The sequence below is a fragment of the Pygocentrus nattereri genome, chromosome 30 (genome assembly GCF_015220715.1).
Source record: "Pygocentrus nattereri isolate fPygNat1 chromosome 30, fPygNat1.pri, whole genome shotgun sequence".
Classification (NCBI taxonomy): Eukaryota; Metazoa; Chordata; class Actinopteri; order Characiformes; family Serrasalmidae; genus Pygocentrus; species Pygocentrus nattereri.
Window position 1 is genome coordinate 2,069,466 of NC_051240.1, and position 20,270 is coordinate 2,089,735.

The 20,270-nt window shown below is 41.8% G+C and overlaps 1 protein-coding gene across 2 annotated transcripts; it reads left to right on the forward strand.

The window, feature by feature from the left end:
• The first annotated feature begins 9,527 nt into the window (after positions 1-9,527).
• On the forward strand, positions 9,528-20,141 carry LOC108438159 (gap junction gamma-1 protein-like). 2 transcript variants are annotated; one of them, XM_017715776.2, is made up of 5 exons: positions 9,528-9,714; positions 14,805-15,287; positions 16,165-16,206; positions 16,551-17,253; positions 17,924-20,141. In XM_017715776.2, the coding sequence occupies exons 2-5, from the start codon at positions 14,835-14,837 to the stop codon at positions 17,935-17,937; spliced, it is 1,212 nt and encodes a 403-aa protein (XP_017571265.1). In that variant the 5' UTR covers positions 9,528-9,714; positions 14,805-14,834; the 3' UTR covers positions 17,938-20,141. The 2 variants fall into 2 exon arrangements, with proteins under 2 accessions (XP_017571265.1, XP_017571267.1); XM_017715778.2 differs by lacking the exon at positions 16,165-16,206 and having other exon boundaries at positions 9,531-9,714.
• The last annotated feature ends 129 nt before the right edge of the window (positions 20,142-20,270 follow it).

Sequence of the window (20,270 nt, forward strand, 5' to 3'; positions counted from 1 at the left end):
AGTAGTGCACTACTTTTTTTAGCTACTATTTGAAAGTAGTGCACTACTTTTTTAAGCTACTTTTTGAAAGTAGTGCACTACTTTTTTTTGCTACTTTTTGAAAGTAGTGCACTGCTTTTTTTAGCTACTTTTTGAAAGTAGTGCACTACTATTTTAAGCTACTTTTTGAAAGTAGTGCACTACTTTTTTTTAGCTACTATTTGAAAGTAGTGCACTACTTTTTTTTTAGCTACTTTTTGAAAGTAGTGCACTACTTTTTTTTAGCTACTATTTGAAAGTAGTGCACTGCTTTTTTTAGCTACTTTTTGAAAGTAGTGCACTGCTTTTTTTAGCTACTATTTGAAAGTAGTGCACTACTTTTTTTAGCTACTATTTGAAAGTTGTGCACTACTTTTTTTAGCTACTATTTGAAAGTAGTGCACTACTTTTTTTTTTAGCTACTATTTGAAAGTAGTGCACTACTTTTTTTAGCTACTATTTGAAAGTAGTGCACTACTTTTTTTAGCTACTATTTGAAAGTAGTGCACTACTTTTTTTTAGCTACTATTTGAAAGTAGTGCACTACTTTTTTTAGCTACTTTTTGAAAGTAGTGCACTACTTTTTAGCTACTTTCAAAGTCAGAATGTTTGTGAATCTCCACCTGACACACCAAACGAGCCCAACTGATAGTGTGAACAAGACACTGCATTTAATGATGTTCCAGAAAGAAACACACAATTGAAAAGTTGTGAATATACAAAAAATCACCACAAAGTGTAACCAACAATCAAACGTACACACCCAAAGGCCTGATATCCAACAAAAATTTAGACTCATTCCAGACTCGATCATTCCAGGTTTTTCCTAACAAAAATCAACAAAAATCAACAAAAATAACCGTATATAAACCACATATATAAACCAAACAATTTTTCTCCAGTTTCAACATGTCAGCAAGATCTGGACAGACATGACATTTGGAGTCCTTCGTCAACACTTTATCAGTGACCCTGGCTCTGTTTGGGGTGACAATCAGGCCTGAATAATGTCTCCACTGCTGCAGAGATGTAAAAATAACATATTATTATTATCGTTATAACAGCTCTAACACAGTTTTCACAATAAATGGTCTTAAATGCTGGCGTTAACGTAGAACTGCTAATTCACCAAACTTTAGTGCTGAAGACTGACGTGCAGACTGTTGGACATACAGCAACGCAGATAACGAAGTGGCGAATTAAGGTGGAACGGGACAGTTCGAACGAGAAGCAGGAGAATGAGAAGCGACTTAAGTCTCTTAAAACCACTGAAAGATGTTTTACAAGAAACTCATAGAAAACTGTCCTGGCTGAGGAGAAACTAAGCAAAGTAAGTCTGCGTTTTCATTTATGTTATATTTTTAGCCTTTACTAGCACATCAGCTCATACTGAGACTTATTTACAGCCAAGATGGTAAAACGGATTTAACGGATATAAAATGTTGTAGCTCCCCTGGTGGTCTCATTTGTGTTGAAAGGAAAAATGGCTCTTCTGAACATTTCAGTTGCCAAGCCCTGAGCTAATCCTGCTAGTAAGGGGTGATCAGAAATTATAGAGAAAATTATTGTTATAGCTACACAAAAATTCATAGACGCTACAGCTACTAGCTGTATTTCATTAAGCTGTATTAGCTACAAGCATTTGTAGTTAGCTACGGTAAGTAGCGCGCTAGCTACTCCCACCATCCCTGGTGGTTCATTACATATATAGATTTTAGTGTATTTATTGCCAATAATTCTAGAGTTGATATGAAGGCATATCGGTGTCAATGAATTTCAGTAGAAAATGTTGGAGTATTGGAAAGGAAAAATAGAAAACACATTTTTTCTAATAAAATCAGTATTAATTATAATAAAGCTCTGATATTTGTGTGATGTGATTTTGTTAGCTGCAAATTTCTATGTAATGGTAGGTCATGCTGTCCTGGCATCAGCAAATATTCATTCATCAGACTGCCAGATATTGAAGCATAATTCATCACTTCAGAGAATGTTTCCAAGTCCAGCTGCAACATTTATACTCTCCAGACAACACTTTGAATCGCACATAGTGCAGTCAGGCTTTTGTGCTGCTACCCTGCCTTGGAAACTCATTTCATGAAGCTCACGACATGCAGTTCTTGTACTGATGTTGCTTCCAGAGGCAGTTTGTAACTCTGTAGTAAACGATGCGACAGAGAACTAAATTTTTTAAAATGCTTAGCACTTCGCTCTACCCGCGCTGAGTTTGCATGGTCTAACACTGGCCCTAGTTGTTGGTGGTTCCATTTAACAATAAAAGCACTTACAGTTGACTGGGACAGATTTAGCAGGACAGAAATTTCCTAAACAGACTTGGCAATGGTGGCATTCTACCCCGTTGCCACATTTAAAGTCTCTGAGCTCTTCACTATGACCCATGCTACTTCCAGTGCTAACAGATTCCGGCGATTTGCTAGCATCGTGTTGAACAACAGAGGAAGCAAGGCCATCCTCCTCACTCACAAAGAGGAGCGGCAGTTACGCTCCCTTGGACTCTCGGTTATGGATGCCTGTGGTATCACCAGGGCTTGAGCTCAAATGTCCTGATGATGGGGGGGAATAGCGCAGGGGCCTGGCTGAAAGTCCACACTTGCAGTTTGTGTTCACGTATTTTCAAATTAGCAGAAGTTCAAAAGCTCTCATGAGCACGAGTGTGAGTATGTACGTATCTTTGTGGGACAAGTGGTTGAAGACTTTCTCACAATGTTAACATTCTTCACACAACACATTGAACTGTAGATATATACACAGACATATGCAAATGTGTGTTCATTTTAACACGTCCTCTTCAGAGAACACACCTATGCATTTATGGCATTTGGCTGACGCTCTTATCCAGAGCGACTTACAGTTTGATCATCTTACACAGGTAGGCCAAGGTGGTGTTAGGAGTCTTGCCCAAGGACCCTTATTGGTATAGTGTAGGGTGCTTGCCCTGGTCGGGGATTGAACCCCAGTCTACAGCGTAGAAGGCAGAGGTGTTAACCTTCTTCTTCTTTCGGCTGCTCCCTTTAGGGGTCGCCACAGCGGATCATCTGCCTCCATCTTGCCCTATCCACTGCCTCCTCTACTTTTACACCAACCATCTCCATGTCCACCTTCACTACATCCATAAACCTTCTCTGAGGCCTACCTCTTCTCCTTCTACCCGGCAGCTCCATCTCCAACATTCTTTGCCCAATATATCCACTATTCCTCCTCAACACATGTCCAAACCATCTCAACCTGGCCTCTCTGGCTTTATCTCCAGATTAATGTTTATTTGCTACATTTAGCATATTGGAGAAAAACAACAAACATAAAATGTGAAATTTAAGCGTGTCCCTTGTGAAGGGTATGTTAACTTATTTTGAAATAACTTTGAGTTAACTTATTAACTCTACATAGCCCAGTACCACTGAAGTATTGCATACGAGCACTAGCACTTTTTCCATTGTGCTTATGTCTGTTGGATGGACTGCTTACTGGAAGCACATGAACACACACCTTGTGAAGGGTATGTTAACCATATTGTTTACTGTTTACACCTATTACTTGCACAGAACATTACTGTTTACTGTTTACATCTGTTTACATCTGTTACTTGATGCACTTCATGAACAGCTGCTCTATATATTTGCACATACGCACGTGTAACTAATTTTATTTCAACTTTGCACATACTGTACATTTTTACTTGTACTTTTACTTTTTTACTGCTGTTTTTAGAGTTACTCTTATTTTCTTTTTTTTATTCTCTTAAGATTATATTCGGTGAATGGAGGAACAGCAAAGTAAGAATTTCATTGTACAGTGTAACTGCCTGTTCTGCTGTGCACATGACAATAAACCTCTTGAATCTTGAACTTCTAATACCTTTAATGTGACTAGGGGTGTTAAAACCCAGTACCACTGAAGTATTGCATACGGGCACTAGCACTTTTTCCATTGTGCTTATGTCTGTTGGATGGACTGCTTACTGGAAGCAAATGAACACACACAACTACATAAAACTGCAGGTGTGATCTTTGGACAGGGAGGTGGGGGGTTAGCTATTCACTGCTGTAGTCTGATGGGAAATTGTGCATTGTTAAAGGAAATTGCCAGGTCAATTGCTCACCAGTGGTGATGATGGGAACCGGACGTCTTACGTTTACACAGCAGATAAAAGTGACCTGAATCTGATTTTCTCACCAAACTCGATTTTATAGTTTGGCTGTTCACATTATCTTTTAAATGTGATGCGACTTCAGTCTGAACAGCTTTCAAACCGACACGCATGCGCAGAAGACAATGCTTCATGAGGCGGCCCGTCCAGCGGTAAACGGTCATGACAGCCAGAGAACGCCTGTCTCTCCCGGAGCTTTCAGATTCGTCTTCGCCAGCATCACAGGAGCGAGTATGAAGTTCCAGTGTTTGACAGCTGGACTCATCACCCACAGTGTGCTGGAGTTCGCCGTAAAAAGGGCGTGTTATTCGGCCCACGGCCAGTTCTTTGGTTCGTGTCCTCAGATTCTTTAATCGCTGCAGCCTCGGGTTCCTCCGGCCGAGCTCGGCCCTTTATTTCGAAACCTTTTCTGACTCTGAGGGTTTTGATGAGTCTCGTCTATTTTTATTTTTTCGGTGCAGAAACATCAGCCCAAATGTTTGAGTCTCAGCAGCGCAAGATTATGACGAATGTCGAGTTGGACTGACGTAAACGTTGCATGAATTCGGATCTGGCTGTTCAGACTGGGCTGCATTGACGCGGATGGGATACGGATCGGATTTCTGTACCACATGTGAAAGCGCCTCAAATCGGAATTGAAAATGTCAGATTCAGTGCGGTTTTTGCTGTTCACACTGACACACAGGCACACATCTGTGTCACATATGAGGAAAAAAATCAGATTTGGGCCCCTTTTACCTGCTGTGTGAACACAGCCTAACAGAAAACTACCAAATGAATGATCATGAACTTTTTTATTTTTATTTTTCCCAGTGCATGGCTGAGAGGTACATGTAAGGTGTTATAAGCCAACAAAACTTTTTTGGATTTTGGACTGAATTAACATTATCAGCATTACATATAAAAACACAGCTTCACTTTGGGCTGCATGACATTACATTGCCCTCAGCTATACTATAAGGTGCTGGACTACTCCGATCATTCAGGTTTACATTTTTCCTCCAGAAGCCACGTGGATCTAAAGCAGGTACTTACAGTAGGCCTAGACTCTCCGCTCTTCGACAGTTCAGCCAATGCATACTTCTTTGACATTTTTAGTGCCCATAAATCAGGATGTTGGCTCTAATGAGGCTGTTATGAGATTAATATAGTATCAGCGATTTTTTGGGGTCTGGTTGGTTTGGTTTCCGTTCCTGGGGGGTGAAACTTGATAATCTTGTAGTGTGTCTACTTTGCGCTGTTACACTTGTTGGCCCTCACAAGAAACCAGCAAGTCAGCTGAAACCCCCCAGTTTTCTTTTACTGCAGCTACTATTACTCGATTAAGACTTGATCATTTGATTTCAAATGATTGAATAAGACGTGCCTTCTCAATGAACTGCCAATGACGATGGAGCACATTTTAAAGGTTCCACTGGTCTCTTCTACAGTACGAAGCAGAGCCTGACAGACACATGTATGCACCTGCAACAGTGTATTTTAATGATTCATTTATTTATTTAATATTCATTTATTTGTAAAGATTTCTAGTTCATCTTTTTCCAGTAAAGTATTTTGGCGTCTTTGAAAGGTGTGCATGGTTTGTTCAGTTATTGTTCAAGGGCAAAGATTTCCCAAAAGTTCTGTATCATCAAATCCTTAAGACAAGAAGAAGGTCATTCAGGGTGGTTTGATGTGAAATGCTCCATTCTAGAGAAGCCCGAGAATTGTTCACAGTGGTGGTGATAGGAACCAGACGTCTGAAGGTCCCTTACAGAACGCTATTACACAGAATACCAACAACTACATTATATCATGACATTGCGTAAATATGAGATAAGATTTTAGGCTAAAAGGTGTTTGAGTGTATAAAGTTGTCCCCAATTGTGTTTTTTTTTTTTTAGTTTGACTTTTTTTAACATTATTTTAACCATTTCCGTCATTACATCTAAAACTAAACAACAGGAAACACGTACTTTGCCTGGACACTGTGGATAGTAAACTGGGCTGCAGACTTCACAACCTCAGGTTCCTACCATCACCACTGTAAATAGAATCTAATTCTCTAACCAGTATGTATGAACGTTTAGATCCCAAAGGCTGTACTATGTACAGAAAAATAGGTGGGATTCTGAAATGGTTCGGCCTTTAAAAACACAGCACTGATAATCATTGAAATAAAAAGCGGACCAAATGATTACTAATATAATCAATAGTGACAGTCCTGAGACAGAAGCTTGACACACTGCTTGAACCTTTTTGGCTTCAGAAAGCAATGACAACTTACGGCAACTTAAGATTAATCCTTCTGTTTTATTGCGCTCTCGGGACTCTTTTGAAGCTCATGACACAAACAATTTATTCAATAATGTCCTAAATGATGCCAACCAGTTCCTCAGTATTGTCCAGACTGAGACAGTAAGCAGGCCCTGTTTTTCCTCCAGACATCCCTATTGATTCGTCGAATAAGGCACATGTCTGTTTGGGCGCCGCTCATCCAAAGAACAGTCTACAGACTTGGGGACAGTGTTTTCACACCTTGCGTGGAATTGTGAAACACAGTACGCTGGTCTGGTGGAAGCCCGAGCTTTCTGAGGCAAATGTGATGAAGTGCATGGACTTCTGAGTAGAGTAGTCAACGTTCTTTAGAGCCATCTAGCATTACTGGCAGGCTTGAATAATTTCACCTGACGGAAGGCATACATTTCTCGCACGTTTGTTCAGCGTAAGCTCATAAACTAGACCTTTTTTTCATAGCCATCTTGCTCATATATCTACCTGCCTGCTCCTGTTTTGCTTTATTTATCTGAGACGAATGACTTTCAAGTGGGTGGAATCCAACACAGGAGAATAGGGTAAACATTTCTACCTTTGGCACTAAAGCCACTTTCCGGGCTTCCCCTCTCTAACAATAGCAGACTGTTTACAACTGAAGTGAACTGTGATACAGAGGTGGTTGCATAAGAGTCTTCATAAATAGGTGTAAACAGTAAGCACAGTGTAAGCTTCCTATCCACTCACAGCTTATAGCAACTTGCCTGAAGCTTAACATCACATAAGTTTGGTTTTAAGCAATGATGTCAGGCTTTTCATACCTTTACATAAATACTGCCATATATTACACAGGTCAGCAGCAGCTGTGTGAATTACACTACGGCAGCAGAAGAGATCAGCTTTATCACTAATATAAGGTTCATTAGAAGGTTCCAAAATGATGAGAATGGTTCATTTGGAATGAATTATTAATTGCATTAAAGAGAAACTCTAAATGGCTGCTTAATCAAATCATTCACGTGTAAACAAAGTCTGAGTGATTTGAAATGAAATGCTCCGTTCTAGAAAAATCTGCCAGAATATCTTCACAGTGGTGGTGACAGGAACCAGACATGCAAAGTGCCCAGTGCTTTTAAAAAACAAGTTATTACATGAAATGACTATGAACACACTACCTGGTGATTCTCCTTATTGTTAAACTGATATTTATTGATTTAAATTAATATTGGTCATATAATGTCACTTGTTTGCCTTTAGGTTGTGTAGTGAAACCTTATTTTTAAATAATTCTAAGGCAAAATACATTCTATGGACACTACACTATATTGGGACACCCCTTCGGCAACCTTCCGGTCACAGGGCCAGCTCCCTAACCTCCTTAGGGATTAGGGAACAGGCCCTGTGGTTGCTGGTTCGATCCCCAGTGCTGACAGTCCATGACTGAGTTGTCCTTGAGCAAGACACCTAACCCCCAACTGCTGTGCATAGGGCTGCCCACGTGTGTGTGTGTGTGTGTGTGTGTGTAGTGTTTCACTTCACAGATGGGTTAAATGCGGAGGTGGACTCTCCCTGTTTGTGGGATATCACACCCCTGTCCTCTATGTAAGTGCTAATGGAAGCACCTAGGAGCAACAACAGCTCAGGCACTAAGTAGCTGACCATGCAAAGGGCCGCCGAGTGCTAGTGCACATTGCTTATCCTCTGTTGAAATACTCACTAAAGAGTTCCAAATTTCCAAATTTCTTCTGGCGGCAACATCAGCAAAACAGCTGCGTGTTAGGAGCTTCACAAAATGGGTTTCCATGGCCAAGCAGCTACACACAAGCCTAGAGATCAAGATGCACAATGCCAAGCGTCAGATGGAGCGGCGTAAAGCACACTACCACTGGACATCTGGAGAAACATTAGAAATGTATTCTGTGTACACTCTTCTCCATCTAGCAGTTTAATGGACTAGTCTGGGTTTACCGAATGCCAGGAGAACATTACCTGCCTGACTGCACTGTGCCAACTGTAAAGTTCAGTAGAGGAGGTATAATGCTACGGGGCTGTTTTTCAGGGGTTGGGCTAGGCCTCAGCTCTAGTAAAGGGAAATCTTAATGCTCCAGCAGACCAAGACATTTTGGACGATTGTGTGCTTCCAACTTTGTGGGAACAGTTTGGGGAAGGCCCTTTTCTGTTCCACCATGACTGAGCCCCAGTGCACAAAGCAAGGGCCATAAAGGTTCGGTTGGGCGGGTTTAGTGAGTCAGAACTTGACTTGCTGTTTGCTTCCAGCTTCCAAAGAGATTACTAGCCAGGCATCTCGTCCAACATCAGTGTCTGATGTCACAAATGCTCCTTTGGATGAATGGGCGAAAATTCCCACAGACGCACTCCAAAATCTTCCAGAATGCTTCGCAGAAGAGTGGAAGCTGTTCCAGCTGCAAATGGTTGACCAACTCCATTAAAGCTCCTTGTGTGTAATGTGTGTAAGAAGATGTCCCAATACTTTTGTCCATATAGTGTAGTACTGAGACAGCACTTTTTCACACTTACCTTACTACTGTTTCACAATCATCAGTATTACCTATAAAAGCCGGAAAACGCTCGCTGGTTCTTCAGGATGGCGAAGGAAGTTCCTAGGTTTACCTTGTAGACACCGCAACCCCTGGATCTTCTCAGCACCACAGTCATTCTGAATCAGCAGCCTATGTTTATTTCGAGCCCACCATTTCACCTCAAGCCCCTCTTAGTGCTTTACGTCTAAACGAGCTCAATGTGTAGAAATTCTGTGACATCGGTGGAGTTCCCCTTTAACAGCATTAAACCCGGCTCCAAGTTCTAAATGAGTGCTCCAGAAGTGCAGCAGGGGGATCATTAGGGTTCCTGTGGCCGGAGGTGCACAGCAACCTCCTTTACACAGACTTCAGGTGTAATTCACAGGGTTAAAGAACTTAGACCTGGAGTTTAAAGCAGGAGCAGAGCTGCTAGCCTCGGAGCTGTGCTACGTCGAGCTGTGAGGGGGGGAGGAGGAGGAGGAGGAGGAGGAGGAGGAGGAGGAGGACGGCTGGGGGAATTTGGGGAAGGTTGCCCCCTTCTTCTCTGTCTCTCAAATACCGACGAGGATGGAGAGGTCACATGGTTCAACTTCAGCACACCGACTGGGTTATTAGAGAGAGAGGGGGCAGATGGTGAGAATCGAGCGAACGTTATAACGCCGGGATCCCGTGTAAAGCGCCAGAGTCTCACCTTGGCCAACCGCAGAGAGCAGGACGCGTTAGAGGCTTTCTGAGGTAGGTTTTGTCTGCGGTGAGCGATTTAAACCGCAAACACAGAGAGTGTGTGTGTGTGTGTGTGTGTGTGTGAGAGTCTCTTCAGACCGGAGCCACTGAGGTTTACAAGCGAATTGTTCCCGTGTCGAGGTGCTGAGGGGCCTTACACACTCCGAGGTGGCGTGTGTGGAGCTTCTAACGGCACAGCGGCGCGTCTTGCTGAACTTCACGGGGTGAAGTCTCAGAAAAAGAGTTCATTTCGCTGTAATTCGTATGAGGAGATTGTCGTGACGTCAAGCGGCTGGCTGAGGTAGTTAGTTAGGTGTTTTCTGATTGGATTGGGCTTTAAATGCATGAACCTTCCAGCGATTAGGGCGCTTTACGAGAGACGTTTTTCTGTGAGATTGAGATTAAAACACGCGAATAACTCAAATTATTAATTATTTTTTTCTACGTTTCTCAGGTTTAGATTTTTTTCTGAGGACTTTTATCGCTGAGCAGCTCAGCCGCCCCGCGCTTGTTCAGGTAGACTAACGCCTTTGGCGTCACACTCGTTCATCTACAGAATTCATTCATATAAATCAATCCTGTTCAGCTCAGGTCGCTTTTACATTTAGGTTGACCGCTTCCTTGCCAAAATCTCTGGTGTGCTCCATCACTCATCACAGGTTCTGGATACTACGTAAGGCGTTGTGAAGTAATATTGCTTTTTTTTCATATTTCATATTTTCCTGAGGAAAACACATTTTGGGGAACATGGAAGGAGCATGTTGTTTTGTCCACACTGTCCAGTCCAGTCTTTGTCTTTTGGTGTGTTTCCCTGCGTTTCACAGGCCTCGATAAGCGCAAGTGAATATATACAGTGACCAATACAGCAACAGCAGCTTCTGCTGAGAAATGAAATGAAATGACCCCCTATAACTCAAATAACCAGGGAAATAGGCCAGTTGTTTCATGATCCAGGACGGTTCAAAATTCCAGATCCATAATATGGCCAGGAACTTTTTTTTTCAAGTTTTCCAAGAAGCAGTCCCTAGAGATCTGCAACTGATAGCAAGTGTCACGCCCAGCACTGAAGATGAAGTTTCCAGTATTTGACTACCTGCATTGTCCCAGTTGTCTGTGGGAGCCCGTTTCTTTCTGACTCTGCAGAACTTGTAGTGATTAATAATGTAGTTTTACCAGATTCATTAGTCTTTCACCTGTTTTCCATGATGTGGCAAGAGGGCTTGGGTTTCAGTAAATCCAATGTTTGGTAATGCCCAAGTCCCAGATCGTAACTGATCTGAAGAATGACCGTCTGACCGTGACCGATACTTTCTTTTGAATCTGCTAAAGCCTGGACTGTCTGAATGAAACACGAACCTGATGTGGCAGGTTTTGGTCTCAGGTTTTTTCTATGTTCATGTCTGATCGTGTGCTTTGTGCACTGAGACACTGGGTTCTTGAGTCATTTGCCTCCCATAGCCACTGTTATGGTTAGTGGGTCGGGGGGTCATTCATGGTGAGCCTATGCGGCTGCAGCGGTAACCCTGGGTTATCTGTTTACACAACAGTTTAGGGTCTTTAGAACGAATATCCTCACTTCTCTCACTAGGCTGTGAAATATTTAGCCTCCTGGTGTGTTAACGCCTTTAGTGAGCTTCACCTCTTTCTTGAGTCTCCTCCGTCCTCTCCATCTCTGCTCTGTGTTAACGGCCTGCCATGACTTGCCGGCCCTGTCTTTGAAGCTGCTGTTTGCTTGCAAAGTAAGCGATGTTGACCTCGGGGGTGGGGTTGGAAGGGGGCTGTTAAGAGTAGCGGCGTCCTTTTTCTCCAGTATACCTGAATGCGAGCTATCTGTTCCCAGTTTCCTGGAGGTCTTGGAAAAATTAGCAGTTTGCAGTAGTAAATCTTGGCCCTGGAATGTATTTTTGTTTTTCCTTTTTATTTGTTTTTGTTTATCACTCTTCTTACAAGAGATGTGTTTGCATCCATATTTGGGTGATGCTCTTCTTTTTTTTTTTTTTAATATTCTATTCGATGATATTATCTTCCATATTAAAATAAAAACTCCTGAATTTGGCTCCTGAACTTAGTTTGTCCACAGCTAGTTTTTGCAGGCTCTGCGTACATTTCATGATGATTGGTCCAAAAGAAATGGCCCAAAATGACGTTTTGGGGTTATGATTTGTTGCGATTTGTTGTTTAAATATCTTGGAAAGCAGCGTTCTCCACAAAACCTTACCACATCCTACGCAGGGAATGTTCGATCACAGTTTTGCTGCGATTGCAGTATCCTTGCCTGTTACGAGGCCAACCTTCGAGAAAGGTTGAGCATTACAGCAAAACCACTGTCAGAACTATAAGAAGTCATACAGTTGCAGTGAATTGAGTAGATATGATTTTATGGAAGTGTAGCCCGTGTTTATACTAAAGCAGAATACCAGGGGCATTGCCTTTACTCTTATTATAACACACGATTTATTGTGTAGTCTTGAACCTCCTGTGGTTGGAGGCGTTTTTGTAGGCTCTGAATGGGTGGCTTTCTGACGTGTTTCAGACCGATTGCAGGACTGCATAACAACAGTCACAGACGTTCACCCTTACTACCCCAGAAATGCTCCAGCATGCTTGTCAAGGTGCTGGCTTGTTTGACGTCGGCTGAAAACTGAATGCTGAATGCTGAATGTTGCTGAGACATGCATATTTTGGTTTAGGGTTGGGTATAAGGCTAGACCTAGGGGTGTCATAGAGTTCAGTCATCTTGGACTAAACTCAGTAGTCAGTGGGGAAACCAGCCCTATGTGTCCAAAAGTTTGTAGACATCTGCTCATCTAATGTTTTCACCGAAATCTAAGGTATCAGTAGGGAGTCCTCCTCCTCCCCCAGTAAGCCTCTGGGAAGGCTTCACACTAGTTTTTGAAAGATTACAGCTCTTGTGGCTGAATGCAATTCATTCCTCACAGCAGTGTCATCAGATCATGATGTTAGATGATTAGTTTTGGATCATAGACATCACTTCATCTCGTCATTCTGGAGAATGCAGATGCTGATGCTTGCATCTCATTCTATTGGTGGTGCTTTTCTATGGAGGTTATATGTGTGTGTGTGTGTGTGTGTGTGTGAATGCACTGTATTTTTTTTGTACATGGTGCAAAATCCATAAAAGCTGTAATGGGAAAATGCTGCTCTTGTCACTGTGGATAGCTTTAGAGAGGTGTGAGCAGTAATAAGCACCTGGCCAGTGAAATGTAAGGCATGAGTCCTGTTGATTGATTTATTTATTTATTTGTTGCTGCAATGCCATCTAATGGCCAGATGAGTCATTATTATTCAAGGACTATTTGCACATTTGAATTATTAGCTGGATGTTACTGGTTTTTTAAAAAAACATTTTTGAACAAGGTGTCACCTCCAGCTACTCAAGGAATTAAAAAAGGCATTTTGGCTGCTTAGTCTGCACAAGGAACCTTCGCTACTTGCCTTGAAAGTGATTGTAATATTGATTTTTCTTAAGGAAGTCAGAGTTTAATGGAAGAAATTGTTTTCTTTAGCGAGTGTAGACAATAGATCGATAAGACTATACAGAAATTATAATATTATTATTATTATTATTATTATTATTATATTCTTTATATATTACATTAATAAAAATGATATTAGACTGTATGTGGAAATGAAATAAAAAGCATAAATTCTGGGTGTTCATAGGGTGGCTTGGGAGCCCTAAGCGACTGTCTATATGGCCCATATACATAGTCCTGTAAATTGTTTTATAGCTCTCATTTGAATGTTTTGATATTCAGTATCTTCTTGGATATCCATTGTGAGAGAGATTCAAGAGTATACGGCAAATGTTCTTGCTTGACTTGGCTTTTTGCTGAGAGAATACAAACCTAATCCCAAAAAGTAGGACATTACGTAGCTGCAAATGAATCTGCTTTGATCTGTGTTCAAACAACAACAACAACAAAAAAAAAAACACAGCACAATAAGGTATGTAGTTTTATCAACTTATTATATACACACCCAGGGTGATTGAAAAATATTAATTCAATTTCAAAATGATTTATTTCACTTGTAAACCATCACAGAACAATGCAGTAAATTGTAAATGGTTTAAGTGAGTGTAAAGTTTATGTAATTTGCTCCAGCTTTACAGACGACACTGATGCCATAGTCATATTCATTCCCTACCCGATTGAGCATGTTGGGTGTCAATGTACTCGCAGCTCTTTCAATGCACTTTTGGAGATCATCCATTGTTGTTGGGAGTGAAATCCTTAACGTACCCCCACAGAAAACATCACACGGCATGAGATCTGGTGATGTTCCGAGAAAACGTCATCAACTGTTGGTACCAACGCCAAATGCTCTGAGCTGTTAGAGGTTCACTGCCATAATGACAGTCAGAAACTCTATGACCTCCTCTTTCAATTGGTATGTGATTGGTTCCTAGCACCTTGTACACAGTTGTAAAAATGTGGCGCCGTGAAATCGCACATGCATTGGGACACCTACACATTACACCTACAGGAGCTTTTGTGATATTCCATTCTAAATCCATAGGTATTAATATGTAGTTGGTTCCCCCCATTTACAGCCATAACAGCTTTCATTCTTCCAAACCAGGGCTCTGTGTGGGCCAGTCAAGTTCTTCCTCACCAAACTCACCCTGTCCTGCCTTTATGGCCCTTGCTTTGTGCACTGAGGATCAGACATGCTAGAACAGAAAAGGGCCATGCCCAAATTGTTCCCACAAAGTTGGAAACAGAATTGCCCGAAATGTTTTGGTCTGCTGAAGCATTAAGATTTCCCTTCACGGGAACTAAGTGGCCTAGGCCAACCCCCGAAAAACATCCCCATAGCATTATTATCCCTCCTCCACCAAACTTTACAGCGCAGCCAGGCAGGTAATGTTCTCCTGGCATTCGCCAAACCCAGATCATCCATCAGACTGACAGATAAGCATGGTTCATCACTCCACAGAATACATTTCCACTGCCCCTCCATCCGACGCTTGGCATTGTGCTTGGTGGACTATAATGCTTTATTTGTGGCATGTCTCACTGTTTATTTATATTTTTTTTTTCTTATGCTCTCATGTTTTACTTTTCACTTTTTCTCAGTGCTGACTGGTCCCTGGTAACAGTGGCAGCATGAGTTGGAGCTTTCTAACACGCTTGTTAGACGAGATCTCTGACCATTCCACCTTTGTGGGGAAGATCTGGCTCACGCTCCTAATCATCTTCCGGATTGTTCTGACGGTGGTGGGTGGCGAAACCATCTACCACGATGAGCAGAGTAAATTCGTATGTAACACTGCGCAGCCTGGGTGTGAGAACGTGTGCTACGATGCCTTCGCACCACTCTCCCACGTTCGATTCTGGGTCTTCCAAATCATCATGATCACCACACCCTCCATCATGTATCTAGGCTTTGCCATGCACAAGATCGCTCGCATGAATGATGATGACTACCTGCCCCGGAAGCGCAGAAGGACTCCCTTGGTGCACCGCGGTGCCAACCGTGACTACGAAGAGGCAGATGAAATGGGTGAGGAGGTGCCCATGATTACAGAGGAGATCGAGCCACCTGAGAAGGACAAGAAGGTAGGGATGGGATGTGAATATCGATAATAAAATTGAAATGGTGAAACACAAATAGCCCAAATTGGTTTGTCTTTGTAGTTTCTGGGCTTCAGCCAAGATATACAGTATATACAGGTAGCGCTAAAAGATCAATCATTTTTATATTGAAATTGCAATTTGAAAGACTGCAGTTTTCCCTTCGTAATAGCTGTAACTTTTATTACAGCTGACATTATCAACCGCATTGCCTTAGAAAGGTTTAAGTGGAGAAATTGAATCTAGTAACACAGAGCTTGTGAACCTGTAGAGTAATTAGACCAAATAGAAGCAACTAAACCGCTTTATTTTATGTACATGACAACACATTTGCTGGCATTCTGGTAAAATGCCTCCATCATTCCAGTCTAAAACCAGAAAACCTAGATATGCTGGTATGCATGGCCCTATTTTATAGAAAATAACAATTTAAAATGCAGTTACAGAACTGGTCAGAAAAATCGCAATTAGATATTTTCTATCAGTAATTGGATTTATCAGTAGAAAGAAAATTATTAGAAAATTATCAGTAATTTTCTATCAGTGCAGTAATTGGAAGGAGCTGCTAGATTTTGTGCAACAGTTAAGAGAAATTATTTTATTTAATTAGTTTAATTCCAAAATGCTGTTTATCTATTTGATCTATTAAAATGACAGAAAACACATTTTTATTTAACAGATGTGATATTAATCATAGTATAGCATTGATGTTTCTTGTATATGTAAAATAACGCTTTTGTAATTAAACCTTTCAGTTTCAAACTGACTCACTTGTTTCGTTGTGTAAAAAGTAGGAAGCTAAAATAAATGATTAACTTTGAGGAGTTTATAAATGTGTTCGATGTTTGTTTGTATACTGTAGGGGTATCCAACTGCAGTTGTGGAGGGCCAGTGTCACAGTTTGGTAAGTTCCAGTATATTCTTGGAGATTTAGCACCCTATCAAAGTTCATATCAAGCACACCTGGCCCTAATATTCAGATGCCCCTGAAGGCCTTCCTTACCATTACTGATCAGGTGTGTTATAGGTTAGGGTCGGTGCTAAACTCTGCAGGGTTGTAGGTCACAAGGATTGGGCACACCTGCCCTTCTCAAGCCTGGCGGTTAATGATGAGTTAAAGCAGCTGTGTTTGTGAACTGTGCCGGACACCAGCTCTCCAGAACCAAAGTTGAATATGCCGGTTGTATTTTGTGGTCCAAAAAGTGGATAATGATTATAAATTTGTTTTCATATCACTTACGCTACAAGGCAACGGCTGAGTCCTGCAGCACCCCTGTGAAGCATGACGGGCGGCGACGCATCCAGAGAGACGGCCTGATGAAAGTGTATGTGTTGCAGCTGGTGTCACGTGTTGCCTTTGAAGTGTCATTCCTCTTCGGACAGTACATTTTATATGGCTTTGAGGTAGCTCCCTCGTACGTCTGCACCCGCAGCCCCTGCCCACACACCGTGGACTGCTTTGTCTCACGGCCCACAGAGAAGACCATCTTCTTAATCATCATGTACGTGGTCAGCATGCTCTGCCTGCTGCTGACCGTGCTGGAGATTCTGCATCTTGGCGTCGGTGGCCTGAGGGACACATGCCGCGAGCAAGCCGCCCAGAGGCGCTCCTTGGCTGGTCCTCCCCGCACCACTGCCCTGTGCCATCGGCTGGCCAGTGCCCCTCCGGGCTACCACACTGCCCTGAAGAAGGACACCGCAAGCAGGCTGAAGGGAGAGTTCCGTGACTTGGGTGACTCGGGACGTGAGTCACTGGGCGATGAGGTAGCCAGTCGGGATCTGGACCGTTTGCGGAGGCACCTGAAGATAGCGCAGCAGCACCTGGACCAGGCCTACCACAATGAAGAAGGTGGTGCATCGCGCAGCAGCAGCCCCGAGTCTAACAGCACAGCGGCGGAGCAGAACCGGCTCAACCTGGCCCAGGAGAAGAATGTCAGTGCTGCGGAGAAAGGTGCGTAGGAGCTATGCTCAGACCTAGAGTACCTACTGGGTCATGAGAAAGAGGCCATTTCATGGAAAAAGCTTTTTTGAAATAATAGAAGTCTCTGTGCTATATAAACATTGTTAATGGTGTGTGTGTGTGTGTGTGTGTGTGTGTGTGTGTGTAATGTTCATACAGTCCATGTAACAAAGCTGAAAAAACAAACCATTCTAAAATCCTTAACTGCGATGTTGCAGCCATGAACAATTTCTCCTTACTCCAGATGTATTCAGTTAGCCAAGACTTGTTTTGGAAACCAAACGTCTTTAGTTTTGCCCTGGACCCTTGAGGCTAATGTAGCTACCAATTAATGGAAGCTACTTATACCCTTAACACTGTGTAAACTACATGCTCATGTCAGTCTTAAAGCTACAGGACCCAAAAAGCCTGTTTATTTCTAAGGGACAAAAAAACTGCGAGCCTGGCCATGTGAAAATGAATATTGGCTGTTTTGGTGCATAAAACCTCAAATTATAAAGAAAAAAGACCAATACAAGAAATATGTGTATGGTGTTATGACTTTTTTCAGTAACCTAATTTGATCTTTTCTACAGATAAAAACAAAGACCATTGTCCTTTTCTTTCTTTTTTTTTTCCACTCTCATCTCACGTTTGTTCTATTCCCACTTTGCTTCCAAAGGGGTCCATTCTTGAAGCAAGTACGTTGCTGTTGACTTGCCTCTCCATCCATCAATCTGGCCTTCTATGGGACAGGATGCACATATCGGAGGGCAGTCACTGACACGAGGGATACTGAAGATGCGTGTGTGTGGGTTGTGAATGCGCATGTGTTTGTATGTTTAGCAGAAAAATGTGCCTTTCGGTGTTAAAGGGAGACTCCGCTACTTCACACTGTCAGGTTTGTGGCTCATCTGCTCTGCGCAGGGGATTACTGGCTAATATGCTCTGTGCTTTAGCGAAATGATCCAAAGACCATGCATCAGTCAAGCAAAGAGAAGGTGCTTGAGTTTCAAACTCTTACTCGTTACATGCCCCTGTCCACTTGACCTCTCCCGTGGACACTGTCATCTTTAGGGCCATTCCACCACGCTCAAATGTGCTGTGTTAGATGAAGCCCTCAGCTAGGCGGGGATTAAGTGAACCTGGGTTTTTTTTTTTTTTTTTCTCCCCTCAACCCTGAAACATGGCACATAAAGTTGTTTACAAGCCAAATACTATACTAAACTAAAATGCTAGAAAATGCTTAGTAATCAAAACCAGGACATTTGATTTGCTGAGCATGGAGTTACAAACTTCTCCATCTCTTACACCCCGAATATGCTAGAGTGCTTGTAGGACGTCATCACGTTACTCAGCTAGCTTGCTACTTATCATGCTAAATGCTACACCGCTAAAAACAAGAAAAGAAAGGTGGTTCACCACAGTAATACATCACAGTTAAACTTACAGACAAAGCAGTTTTTCTCAGAAATGCATGTACACTATGCTTTGCATGGCAAAGTTTGCTTTACTAGCCATTTAGCACGCTGAGGGTAACCTAGAAGAGGGCAAGTGCGCCGGAAAACCTGCTCTTTACTGCCCCCTTCTTCCTCCCATTGTAACGTAGGTGTGATGAGTCGTGACTCACCTGGCTCTTGATATTGCAATTAGGACTGTACATTTAAAATTTACCATGTCATAAATATGCTGTTGCCACATTCTTTGCCATGACAGAGAAGTAGTGAAATGTCCTTTTAATGTTGGTTTCCAAGTTACGATACAGACCTAGATGCCCTGTTCTGTCAAAATGAGACTTGTTTCTCAGCACATTACCACAAGCCAAAATTGACCAAGTCTTCCACTTCGAGTCATTCCAATGTATGAAAGCTCCATTAGTGTAAATACTTAGCAAACAAGGTCTGTGGTCTGTGGTTTGTAGTGTTTGTGTAAGGTTTTGTAATGTGTGCATACGTGTATGAGAGGCAAACTGTTCCTTCCTCTTCTTTGTGGTACTTCACATCTTCCCAGGTTTGATGCTGGGTCAGATCAGTGCCTTATGATTTTCCGACATTGACTGCACAGTAGGCTCCCTGTCACGCTGTCTTTGTATGTCTTAACAATGACACTAATAACAGTGCACATCTGAATAATGTTACTGCCATAAATGTACATTTGACCAGATTTGGACAGAACTAAAAAAAAAAAAAACCTGGAAAATGCTTGAATAATGTAAATTAAAATCTTTCATGCTGTCTAACTTTTGACTAAAAGGTCTATTTTACATTCATCTGAATACATTAAACCAGTTGTTACATTTTATTCCGTTAGTAATAAAGTCTATACCTAGTATGGGTTTCGCTGTAGTGCAAGTGGGAGAAGTGTACTTTGAATGTGTTAATTTTATAACTTAAATGATTGAAACTAAACAAGAATAGAAATGAATGCATTTGTGCTGTTTTGATCGAATTGTTGCAAATCAGCTGTGATTGTTTAACACGTCGTGCCTTAGCGTTTGTCCATAACCTTCTAATGTTGTCTTGGAATGAGCACACTAACATTTTTCAAACTGTGTCTTCACTTCTGCTTTTCTTTGGATGGATCTGCTCTTCAGAACTCTTCATCATTAAACTGGATTCAGTAAGAGTACTGCATCGGAAAGGTTCGGCTGTGTCGTTGTGGCATCTTTGTCGTTCGTTCTATGCCATTGTAGAAATTAGTTTTTAACTGGAAGATGTGCAATCCTTCATTTTTTTATTTTTGTTTTTTTTTTTGTTTGTTTGTTTTTGCTTTATTGGTGACATGGTACAAACTCATAATCATTTCTGTGCCAATTACACAGATTCCTGTGCATTGATACATTTTGTAGTTATTGTTCTTGTTTACTTGCGTTGAAAAATAAAATTGCGTATTGAAAACCAGTTGAGTATTTTTAATTTTTAATTTTTTTTTTGCCTAAATGACAAAGTTACTTGGATGAACAAGCCAGCAAGCCCCCCAAAACCACCCCCCCCCCCCCCACCATATCATTACACACACAATGTTTACTT